Source organism: Mastigoproctus giganteus, chromosome 5 (assembly GCF_048544385.1).
Source record: "Mastigoproctus giganteus isolate SK-2022 chromosome 5, ASM4854438v1, whole genome shotgun sequence".
NCBI classification, from domain to species: Eukaryota; Metazoa; Arthropoda; class Arachnida; order Uropygi; family Thelyphonidae; genus Mastigoproctus; species Mastigoproctus giganteus.
In genome coordinates this window covers 226481761-226494791 of record NC_143579.1, presented here as the reverse complement: position 1 = coordinate 226494791, position 13031 = coordinate 226481761, and the positions used below count along the sequence as shown (strand labels likewise).

Below are 13031 nucleotides of genomic sequence, written 5' to 3'. Positions count from 1 at the left end.
TACTATGGGAGGTATTTAGACGATGTTTAGTTATTACCGATAGTAGTACTATCCAAGACATTTTACATTCGTTTAATAATATTCATTCTAGACTCAAATTTACATTGGAAAGGGAAGATACGGATACTAAATCATTAAACTTTCTAAATTTCACGCTTACCCGGGACTCGAGCAAAATACAATTTAGCATCTATCGAAAACCCACAAACACCGGTATGCTTCTACATTATAATAGCTACCACCCGTTCACCTACAAAAGATCGATTATCTTTAATCAATTTCTAAATGCCTATAAATATTCAACAACGGATTCTGCTTTGGACTCAGAAATACAAATATTAACTAGCAGATTCTTGAACAGGGGTTATCCCATTAACACAATAAATCGAATTAGGGTACAAGCTAAGGATAGGATACAAAATACTGCACCAATCAACAATAGTAATATCAAAAAATACTTTATTTCTGTCCCATACGTTGAACAGTGGCACAAACAGCTTAACAGATTCTTTAAAGATACCGAATTTAAAATTATAGCTAGGCCTATACGGAAGTTACACACTATACTGAACAATCGCTCGGTTCTTTCCGCGTTCGCAACACAAATTAATGATCTAGTATACAACATTTCTTGCGGTGATTGCGACTCGTCTTATCAGGGTTCGACGCGGTTTTCTCTTAATATTCGTGTAAATCAACACGAAGCCTCAGTTCGTGCTTCTCGTTCAGCAGCGTCAGAATTAGCCTTTCATGCCATTAACGAAAAACATACTTTTTTATTTAACGAGGCCAAAATACTTAACGTTCAACGTAATTATACGCAACTATTAATTGCAGAAACCATTGAAATTAAATTACACGAGAATTCTGTTAATGTTCGGCGGCCATATTTGATCTCCGATGCGTGGACCTTTACGCGCATGCGCGAAGACACATAATCACTATTTAAGTTGCAGGTTTAGCCTGATTCGGTGATTTTCATTCCTGTGATCACGACAGTCGGTCGAAAAGCATTGTCAGCTTCAGGAAGGAAGATCGTTTTGAATATTTTCGTTATTCTTTTAATTGCGTTAATTTGAATTTTAATTGTTTTGAATTGATTTTGAATTGTGTTAAATTGATTATTTAATTATTTATATTTTACTTTAATTATTTATATTTCACTTTAATGGACCGGTAAGTTGTCGATTTTTTTCGTTTTTTCCATTTTAATTTCTGGAGGGTATCATACGGAAGTGTTCCACGTACTATATTGAGGTAAACTCCTCTTATTAATTTACTAATATTATTATCAACGTAGAACATATTGAGTATTACAGCTCTGATTCATACTATCTTTTATCATAGAACATAATTTTCCTGTGAGTTGTTCAGAATTGTTTCCTGATTGTAAAATATCAAAAAAATAAAGTTGTGGAAAAACAAAATCTGTCATTGTTAGTGAAATTGTACAAATAAGGAAAGAAGGGGTAGTGATGTCTCTGAAAGATGGGCCATTTACGATTGCTGCAGATGGCAATAATCAAAGTAATTCTAAACTCTATCCCATTGTAGTGACCTTTTGTAATAAAAAAATAAATAAAATAAAATCTAAAGCAGCTTGCTCTTAGTGCCAGCACTGGAAGGTGATTCTGCAGAGTACAGCATTGGAGATATTTTTGAACAACTTGAAAGCATGTGGGGTTCCTTTAAAAATTGTCTGAGAGTGTTCATAATGTGCCTGTTATGGAAGGCCTAAAGACTGGAGTAGCAAGAAAGTGTATTAAAGAGGAGATTGAACACCCAGTGGTAATAGGCTGACCCTGTCATCTTATTCATTTTTGTACTGAAAGGGAGCTGCATGCCTTTCTTTTGGAAGTGGACAATATAATTGATGAAAATTTAGTACTATCTAGAAAGATTTGCTAAAAGGAAAGATTGATTTAAACAATTTGAAGTAAAACAGATTTTGAAGCATGTTTGTACATTTGGCTGTCTTGTGTTAAATGTGTAACTAGACTGGTATAACAGCGTTAACCTTCGACAAGTCTGTTTAAAGAAGGGGTCAGAAGTGGTGAGAAAAGCAATATGATTGCTTTTCAGAGTTATCAAATCAAAAAGTACAGCAAGCGATCACTAGTGAGTGCTGCTGACTCATGATCAAATCCATTTCTTGATCTAAAAGTTTTGAAAGAAGACAAGTTAAACTCAAGAAAAAAACTTCTGAATTGCAAACTTCTGATAAAAGCAATCATAAACAGACCAAGCCAGCTAATAATTCTAAACATGTTATCCTCATTTGATATCTCTCTTCCGACTTGAGTAAAGCAATTTGCTTGTTTCTTTTAAATGTTATGCCAACTTTTGAAATCTGAATATAGCTCTTCAAATCCAACCTACCTTACTTCCCTAATAGTGATGACTTAGGTCATCACTACTAGATATGTTGATGAATGGCATGTGTAAATTTATTTTACTAACGGTTTTCAAATCTTCCACTTCCATTCTGGAAATTGATTACTATAGCAGACTGAACCAGAGTGATGATTCTGATTTAGTATACATAGGCATTTTACTACCAAAGTCATGGAGAGTCTAAAACAAGAGGTGGAAATTTGTTGTTTTGCATGGTGAGGAAGTACTTTGACTACAGTGTGCATAAATTAGTATGCAGTGCATTACATTTCAGGCACATTAGCAAATAGTAATTTCATGATTGATAACACAGTATATGGATAGCCTATATGATTATGTATTTAAAAAAAAAAAAAAATCGCCAGATTTCTATTGGTCTGATTTTTAACAAAATCTGGGAAAGTTTCATAAATCATTCTAAAAGAGCCAAATATAAAATTTCATGAAAATCCATCCACTGAGAGTCTAGTTATTGTATATGAATGGACAGACAAAGAAATGTTAATTGCTAGAATTTATTTTCTGATTTTAATGAAATTTGAGATCACTCAAGTGTCTCTAACAGAGCTAAGTATAAAATTTCATAATTCATCCACTGGGAGTTCAGTTATTACATGCAGATAGATGGAAAAATAATTTTTGGATTTCTGTTGATCTCATTTTGATGAAATTTAGGGTGGCTCAATAAGATTTTTTATTCTAAAAGGGCCAAATATAAAATTTCATGAAAATCCAGTCATTAAGGGTCAAGTTATACATGGATTGGGAGAGAAAAGATGAAGGCACTTTAAAATATTATAAATGGTGAAGTAGTACTAATTTCATCAATCGACTGTGCATCATTTTCAAATTTGAAATTCTTTGTGGACAAGTTTCTAGGTCATTGAAGATGAAGCAGTAGATATTTTGTAACATCAGTTCTTTGTTTCAGTGTGAAAATTTACCTGACACTTTATGAAAAAAGAAAGAATTAATATAGTGTTCCTTGGTTGGGGAACTGACAAGTGTGCAGGGAAGCTTGAAATATAAAGAATTATCCTAAGTCATGCTTGGAATTTTGACAGTTCCTCATAGCAGTGCTGAGTATGAGAGAATATTCAGCCAGGTTAGAAAAACAAAAACTGAGTTCAGACATCTGGGTCATTGCTATGAGCAAAACTTTGACAGCATTTTTGAAGAGGGCCAAGTCTGTAATCATATATATATACACCTAATTCTGTTTTTACACGATAGATACGTTCCTGAAAAATACGTGTAAAAAAAATTCGTGTAAAAAAAGACATTGTATTTATGGAAGAAAAGAAGATTGGTTCCGGATCTAAAAAAATCAGTAAAAATAATTAAAAAAAAACACATAAAATATTCGTTTTAAGCTTATTATTTTATTTCAACAAAATACACATGTAATAATATGTAATTAAAATGTACTAAAATAAATTTGTATGCATATGAAATGAAAAAAAATTCTTCATGAACAAAAAAAATCTGTTTTACACATAACAAGATTTTATTCATTTTCACTTTCTGATAAAAAACGGCGCATACGTTTGCGTACGACTGGAATATCACTGCCATCACTAGAAATGTTGTGGACATCGTCTTCTTCCTTTATTAATGAAATTCTTTCTGTGATCTCTTCAGCAAAATCAGCACGAGTCTCCTCTGGTGCTGATGTTTCACCGGTTTTACGAACGAATTCAGTTATTAATCGTTGTGTTCGTGTTTTGGTTAGGCCGTTATATAATTCTCTGTAAGAGGCTGTCAACAACTTCAGTTCACGTTGAAACTTCCCAGCGCGTTCCTCATTAGGGTCATGTTTGACAAAATGATTACCTAATTTTCTGGCCAGTTCCAGACCTTCTTTTATTAAATCTGCATTTAGAACAGGATCATTTTCTTCATTATCACTACGTTCTGTGGGATAAGGAGTCCCAAGGACAACCTCTAATATTTCATCTTCGCTTAGGGCTTTGTCGGTTAACAATTCATCAATATCTTCAAACGATAGATCATCGAATCCTTCTCCACCAATTTTGTGTGCCATTGTAATGATGTTGGGAAATTCGGTCGTATTAGGGATGATGGGATCTTTGCTTTTTACACATTGTGGCCAAACCGCTTTCCAACACGCATTTAAAGTTGCTGGTTTTAATTCAGTTAACGCTAATCCAACTTGATTGATACAATCCATAATTGAGAATTTCTTCCACACATCAATGACTGTTAGTGTTTCATCATTCAGTTTGTCCAAAACGTGTTGGAATGTTCGTTTTACGTAGTATGTTTTAATTGTCGCAATTATACCTTGGTCTAGCGGTTGTATCAAAGATGTAGTATTAGGTGGCAGAAATAAAATTTGTACGTTTGGGTGTTCCAAGACAGGATGGCCGGGTGCATTGTCAAGAATCAGAAGAACTTTAAATTCGAGACCTTTCAAATTCATATAACGTCTGACTTCTGGGATGAAACATTTGTTGAACCATTCTGTAAAAATAGTAGTGGTCACCCAGGCCTTCTTGTTTGCCATCCAGTGAACAGGCAGTTTATTGATATCTACACCTTTCATTGAACGTGGGTTTAGGGCTCGATTTACCAGCAGTGGTTTCAACATACGATCTCCTGAAGCGTTGGAGGAAAATAATAAGGTCACACGATCTTTAGCTACCTTAAAACCACCAGCAGTTTTCTGTGATTTGGCTACATACGTTCTGTTCGGCATTCGTTTCCAGAAGAAACCAGTTTCATCTGCATTCCACACTTGATCAGGAGTGTATCCTCCATCTTCAATAATTTTTGCAAGTTCCTGCGGGAATACTTTAGCAGCCGATTCATCTGCAGATGCAGTTTCACCTTTAATTTTTATATTATGAAGAGCATTCCTTTTAAGAAACCCTGTCATCCAACCTGTACTCGCAGAAAATTCATACTTTCTGTTTAACTGAGATGAAGTGCTTGGCTCCTTTTCTTTAATCTGTCTGTAAATTCTTAGTGCTGTTTGCTTGATGGCATTTCCATCTACTGGTACTCTTTTTTGTGACTGATCTTCTATCCATATTACCAGGGCCTTTTCCATTTTTTCCTTGACAATATCTCTTGTATATGATGATGAATTAACACTTACTTTTGTTCCAGGACATACCGACTTCCTAATTGCAGCTTCATTTTTCTTAATAGTTCTTACGGTAGCTTCATGTACACCAAAATGCTTTCCTACACATGTAGCCCCTTGTCCAGTTGCAAGACGATCTAAAATTTGAATTTTAAGTTCCAAAGAAATCGCTTTCCTTTTCATTTTGGTAATAGGCGAATTATTCGACATTATATAAGGGCTACCGAAAAATATCTCAGTTATAATTAATAAAAAGAGGTATGAAAATTTTGTAAACTTACAATTTATTGACTATCGGCAAAATTAATAAATTTATATGTGCACAAATTTCACTAAAGATTCTTTCACTTTGAAATAGAGCTTACTACTACATGTCTGCCGAAGATACAATGCACGAATACCGTAGATGTGCACCAAATTCAATAAAAACGTTGATGATTCATAGATACCTAGACGTACACATTGGTAAGCAAAAGCACGCGTTTCAAAACGCATACACTAGCTGTTATCCAATCTATTGGTGCGTGTAATATAGAAATGATACTAATATGCCACAAATAAAAAAATTTTTCTTAGAATTTAGGCAAAAAAAATTCATAGAAATCGTGTTAAATCAAAATGACTCGCGTAAAAAGAGAATGAAATATTTATTTTGAATTCGTGTTAAACCAAATTCGTGTAAAAAAAGTTCGTGCAAAAACAGAATTAGGTGTATATATATTTTTTTTTTTTTCTTGAAGCAATCAAAATCAGTTGATGTCCAATAGCATATCCAAACAGAAATCCATAGACAGAAAAATATTAAGTAAGCTAATGTTTCAGAGCATGCTGTACTGGCAAACAATCCTGTAGCTGTATTTTAATATAAAATGTGTATTTTGCCAGTGAAATTTAAATTATTGTACAAACTTAATTTTAAAAAACCTGCTTTATTCTAAAAATTTCCTATTTTCCTTCCCATTGTTTACAAGCACACCTGGTTTTCTGCAAAAAAACTTCCTGTTTTTTGCCTACTTGCAAATGCCTAATCTCGAGCTTCTTGAAAGTCAGAAGTTAGCAACTATAAGATTTAAACATTTTCATCGTGGCATAATCAGTATATCATAATTGGTTCCTTGCTGTTTTATATGTTAATTATGGCATTTTTTAAAAAAGAGATTTTTGGAAAATAAGTGCAAATTCTTGGTTTTTATTAACTGCATTACACAAGTTTTTATGCCTAGAAAATCAATTAACAAGTAGTTTACATTTTGCTCAAACAATAAAAAATATAAATTGAGCTGAGCAGTTAAAGGCAAGGCTACAATAGTAAACACATTTGAGATGAATGTGATTCAAGTTAACTTGACTGCTAATATAGTGGTGTCCTTATTTTCTCTGTCTTGCGAACTCATCCTATGTGACCATTCTGAAGTATAAAAAGGAAATTTATTTCTTTTTTATTTATTTTTATATATATTTTTAAAACTTTGGAAGTGATCTGTAGTTTAACTGGTATACTGATATTTTTATTGTAGATATGACTATGAAAATTGCGAAGAAGAACCAAGCACAAAAATGATGTCCAATTTAGAAGAGCTTATACTTAGTCCTTCTTTTATTGGAAAGACCTATACACATGGAGATAAAAGTTATACTGTAGATAAAGCTGATGACTTTGAATATACTGATCCTATCGATGGCAGTGTAGCAAAGAAGCAGGTATTTTTTATTTATTTATTTTTATTTTTTTGATAATTACCTTATTTTATAGCAGGTATGTGTACGTACATGGTGGTGAAAAATAGTTGTAATCATGGTAGGAGGGGGGATTCTGATTGCTAATGTTTTTTTTATGAAATTATGAATAAAACTGTTCTGACACTAAGAATGGTTAAGTATCTTGTAATTTGACATTGGCTGTTCAAACAAATAAGAGATCAAAATGATATCATTGCACAGAAAATAAAATTGATGAATTGTGTACTCTGTCCAAAAGCAGTTCTCAATCCTGGGAATTTATACAGACCACTATTTTGTTTTTCTGCTTTCTTCCATGCATTCACTTCTTGCATATATAAGGCTTCAGATTTTTAATTCACTTGGAGGAGAATCCACCCTACTTTTATAACTTTTTCTTTCAATTTGACAGGGGGAAAAAAACTGATATTTTTGTCAAGCGACCTTCACCAAGGCTGTTTACTTCAGTCATAGTGAGAAGAAAGCCCATGCTCTTTTCAATCCAAATTGACTGTTTCCAGGTCAGAAAGGTCATCGGGGAAAAAAAAGTGGGCAGTGAAAGTGTTAAAATTACATGTGTTCAGAGCCAATTTCCCTGTTTTTTTTGGGGGGGGGGATAACTTGCAGGGAAACTTCACACCTCAGTTTGAGACAGGACTTTAATACACACTTCTCCAAATGGGTGCAAAGTGACTAAGCCACTACATAATCAGGGAAAAACCAGTCATAAATTGTTTGTTTGTTTGTTTGTTTGTTATTTGGCTTTTAGGAACATTAGCAACTAAGGCCATATTGCTCCGGGGATATGCGGTGGTCATTCCCTGACCTTTCCGCATCCTCCGTATTTGGTGGACACAGGCTTGAACCCCGGTCTAATCAAGAAGCGTGTACTATGCACTGCTGCTCCTGCCCACCTGGCTAGGAAGCACCTAGTCATAAATCTATCAATAAAAATCTTTCATTCCCAAGCTAACAAAAACAATAAGATTAAATATGTAACAGATTAGTATTGCCAAAATGATGTAAGGAAGCAGGCTTATATAACATCAGACAAAAAATAAAATAAAAACATGTAACTTCTATATAATTTTCAAATCCTTTAAATTCATTCAAACTACCAACTTTCACAAACATCAGATGTAAAATTGCTCCAACAGTGAATTACTCTCTGGCTGAAAATAAATTTTCACACATATGTGCTGTCTGAGAAAGAGTAAGGATGCCATCAGCTTATGATTTACTCCATCTATTTAAAGCCATAAATGCTTCAGTCAGGTCTCCTCACAGATGCCTAGTTTTGAGATAGTTTTATAGAATTCCAAGTCTTTCCAGGATAAAAGTACCTTTTGTGTCCCTGACTAGTTTTGTTGATCTTCTTTTTCTTCTTTGTGCCAGTTCCAACAGCTCATCTTCCTAAAATGAGTCTTCCAACCTTGTATGCACTACTCAAGATGCTGCTTAACCATTGCTTTGTTCAACAGGATTATCATGTGTGTCCCTGCTGGAAAAATTCCTGTATATCATAACAGTACACTTTCCATGAGCTGTCCTAGCAGCCTGTTTGTACTGCTCAGAGCACTTCATGTTGGCTTGAACAGTTACCCCAAGATATTTTTCATTATCTGCTGCCTTGAGTTTGGTAGCACCCAAATGGTATATTATTCTGGGATTATTGCTACCCAGATGCAGTACCTTTTCATTTGTCAATGTGGAAACCTCTGTTCACTGTCATTAACCATTCTGCCCACCTTTATATTATCTGAAAACTCTCTTATACATTAAACTTGATATGCCTTCATTGAGAAATATTAAAAACAGTAAGCCATTCAACATGGAACGCTGAGGAATGTCACTCATTACATTAGTCCATGAAGAGCAGTGACCATTAATAACAACCCTCATCTCTTATGACTCAACCATCCCTTTATCCATAGCAGCAACTTGTCTCCTTGTGCTGCAACTTCCCCTAACTGATATCTAATCCCATTAAAACACTTTCTGGGAGATTAGCCCTAAAGAGCACTATAAGCCAGAAAGTATTATAAGTGAGGACACCCCCCCCACCCCACACTTTTTAAACTGATTTTTCATATATATTCTTTTTTGAAAAATTCATTCTTTTTTAAAAAGAATGAAAATTTTAAAAATATTTATTAAATTAAACATATGTTGAGTACCATAAACATGGTAAATGTAGTATTAACATGATGATAATGCTATATCATTAATAATTTATTGATGTTAATGCTGAACTCTCTCTCTCTCTCTCTCTCTCTCTCTCTCTCTCTCTCTCTCTCTCTCTCTTTTTTCCTTCTTGGGACCTTAAAAAAAAAAAAAAGTGTCCTGTATGCATGAAAGATGTTTTATTTTATGTGAAAACGTCTATGGCAGTACTAGAGTAAAACTGTTTAAATTTTTGAACAGTTTGATCGAAACTTACACTACTTTGAAGGCTGATCTGTAAGTCCTCACTTTGGCCTCTCCTTTGTATATAAGAGACATGTGTATTTGCACATCTCCTGAATCTGAGAATGCTCTAATAATAATGGTTAAATATTAGATGCTACATATGGAAGTTTGCTTCTAGCAGTTTGCTGCAACATGTCGTTGAATGCTGCTTTTTCTTTCTTGAATGAAATGCTCTTTGGACCATTATCCTAACAGCATAGCAGCTCAAAAAAGTGTGCACTACGTTGCCTGTACAGGAATCCCTCGATTAGCGCGGTTTATATTTAGCTACCAATTTTCGATTAGCGCTGTATTTTGGCTTGGCCTAAAGAAGCTGAAGTTGGTGATACTACGAAAGTCAGTACTAAGCTATGAATGTAAATACACTGCTAAAGTATGCATAACATTAGAGAACATTATAGAAACACATCGCTTGTTTTCTTAGTGAGCGCATGGCTCTGTTCACAAAAGGGAGTTACTGTTTATTTTGTGTCGCGTCATACCTTCTCCATCGAGAAGCATTATCAAGAAATAAACAAAAACGAATGCAAGATACAGTGTGGAAAGCTAGTTTACTTTCTACCATAAAAAGAAACAGATTATTTCAAACTTGTATTACAACAATTAAAATATTTTCTAACATTACGCACTCTGAAGGACAGCACCGGCCGCACTGCATTTATTACATACATGCAGATCAGTTGCTTTCAGTTGTTCTTGCGTTGCATGTTAACGTGCAGACCCCCGTGTTATTTCCCGCCATTACACATTGTTTACATTAATTACTGCACATACTAATTAATTACATTAATTTCTATTAATTTTTTTATATATTACATAATTATTAACTATGTTATATTATTATTAACTGTTATTAACTATGTTAAAAAGATTTGAAGATGGTGAGAGTAAAATACAAATTTCTCGACATCTTGGAATGCCTGAATCAATGGTTCAGACAATTTTAAGTAAAGCCAGTGCATATAAGGAAAAAAGTAAGCTTGCTTCGTTGTCAGCATTCACACAAACCACAAGAAATAGAAGTGTATATTGAGATGGAACGTCTTTTAGCCATTTGGATAGAAGACTGCAATCAATGTTTTTGCAATGTTAAAGGAAAAGTCAACAATAGAAAACTTGGGAGAGCAGTAACTGAAGAAAATGTTCAAGCAAGTACTTCAAAAGAAAAGGTGATTGAAGCGGAAATAAAAGAAAATTTCACTGCCAGTAAAGGCTGGTTTGAACATTTTAAGAAAAGAACAGGACTGCATGTGTTGCAATTACTGGAGAACATTGAAAAAGATGTGTATCCATACAAGCAAATTTATGATGAAAGGAAGAAAGAAAAGTCTGCGCAAACCAGCCTTTTGAAATATTTTACGAAGAAATAAAGTGAGTTATATGTTGTAATTTTTTAATTTCAATAAACTTTTGATTACTGTACTGCAAATATTTATAATTATCCTTTGCTCTTTTATACTGCTGTACATTAAATTGCCATAAAAAAACATATTTTTAAAAATATTGATTGGTATATTGTAGGTCTTGGAACGAATTAGGCTATTTTGTATTGATTATTAACTTCAATTAGCGTGCCATTTTCCCGGAACCAATTAATCACGCTATTCGAGGGATTCCTGTATTTAAAAAGTTTGCACCATGTTACCTGTGTTTAAGTACCACGTCATCCCAGATTATTATTATTATAATGTCACCTCTTAGGAGAATTTGCCTCACATGTTGAGAAAATGATGCATAACCAATGGAAGAGGAGATTTTACATCATCACAATCCGGAGTTAAAACTAAAGGACTGTAAAAGATTCTTCCAGTATTTGACAGATCACTGCACTTACTATATTAGGTTTCAAGAGAACTTCTTTGAAGGTTATGGCATGGAATAACCTAAATGCAGTTAATACAAAGAAAAACATAATCTGAAAACTTCTGATCACACAATTTTGGCAGCTTGGAAATTTCATATTTAAAAGTGGTATATGTTGATTGTTAACAGAGATATGATATGAGTTATTTACTTCTAGAAAGACAAGTATATACCAGAAAATATTCAGCAGTGAAATATTTTTTGGCCACAGTTTGGCAGAAAAAAATAGATAAATAACTGGCTAATTCTTTTGTTCTTAATTCTTTTTAAAAGAGAAGAATGACTAGGTCATTCAATCTCATGTACACAGACAATTGTTTTAACAGTTGATGTTCATTTTTCTACTACATGAATTTTCAGATTTTCCCATAAACATTTTGTCTTCAAGAAGTTTGTAATTTTTCTAAATTTAAGCAGCACAAGCTGCCATCTACACATATAGTAATGTGCAGCATGACCTTAGCTTACCTGGTTTTGGAAAAAATATAAACATTAGCCCAACATAAGAAACAGATGAAATGAATAAATAAAATAATTCGATTCTTCAAGTAACAGAATTTAAATTTTGAACTACTTTGTAATGAAGACTGGTGTAAAAAAAAATAAAAATATTATACATTCTTTAATTATTTTCTAATTATTTTAATTGTTTTCACTTGTTTATTTTTTAAGGGAATCCGTATCATATTTACTGATGGTTCACGAATAGTGATGAGATTAAGTGGTACTGGAAGTACTGGAGCCACAATTCGTATGTATGTAGATAGCTATGAAGCAGATAAAACAAAACAGAAACTTAGTGCTCAGGTAAGAGCTAACTTTGTTTTATTTGAATAATTAAGTCACATTATTTTCTTGTTTCTTTTATTTCTAATTTTATGTTTATCTTATGATAAAGAATTTGTCACCTTATCTCATTACCAGAAGTTTGTATCAATCTTTATTCCTTTTGCAGAAGGTAAGAAAATTGTTATTTTTAAAACTATAATGATTTGTAATCTAGCAAGCATGAATAAATTTAACATGATCTATAGAAATAGTGTTAAGGGGTGCTATTAGGGACTAGCCAAAAAATAGTCCCTCTTACCCCCTTTCTGTTGTAGTTTTGCATGCCATGTTAATATGGTGCTGCTATGTGCAAGGGCCATATCAGCATGCCATGAAAAACAACTTGCTGTTATTGTAATAGATCATAAGTATAGTGTAGCTTAATTTTCAGCACCAACCTCATAATAATCCGCTTGATTTGATGAAACTTATAACAGGTACATAGTAATTATAAAATGTTGGAAGTTGGAATTCCGATAAGTGGCTATTCGTAACTTAGTGCAAGTATAAATTTTAAAAACCAAAAAATTACTAAATTATGAGCTTTAAAACATGTTAAAATTTTCCTAAGAAAGGAAAGTGCACATTCCATTCTAGTTATCTTATTAAATTCATGTATTAAAAATTAAAATAGGATAGAAGCTAATAG

At 33.3% G+C, this 13031-nt stretch overlaps 1 protein-coding gene across 2 annotated transcripts in view; it reads left to right on the top strand.

Annotated features, from left to right (window-relative positions):
• The window catches only part of Pgm1 (phosphoglucose mutase 1), a 249861-nt gene that overhangs the window by 228585 nt on the left and 8245 nt on the right, over positions 1 to 13031 (top strand). Inside the window, exons 8-9 of one of the 2 annotated variants that reach the window (XM_090374440.1) lie at positions 7021 to 7204; positions 12227 to 12355. In XM_090374440.1, coding sequence (XP_090230566.1) covers positions 7021 to 7204; positions 12227 to 12355 — 313 coding nt within the window. Of the gene's footprint in view, positions 1 to 7020; positions 7205 to 12226; positions 12362 to 13031 lie in introns of both variants that reach the window. The other variant, XM_090374439.1, reaches the window with a different exon arrangement.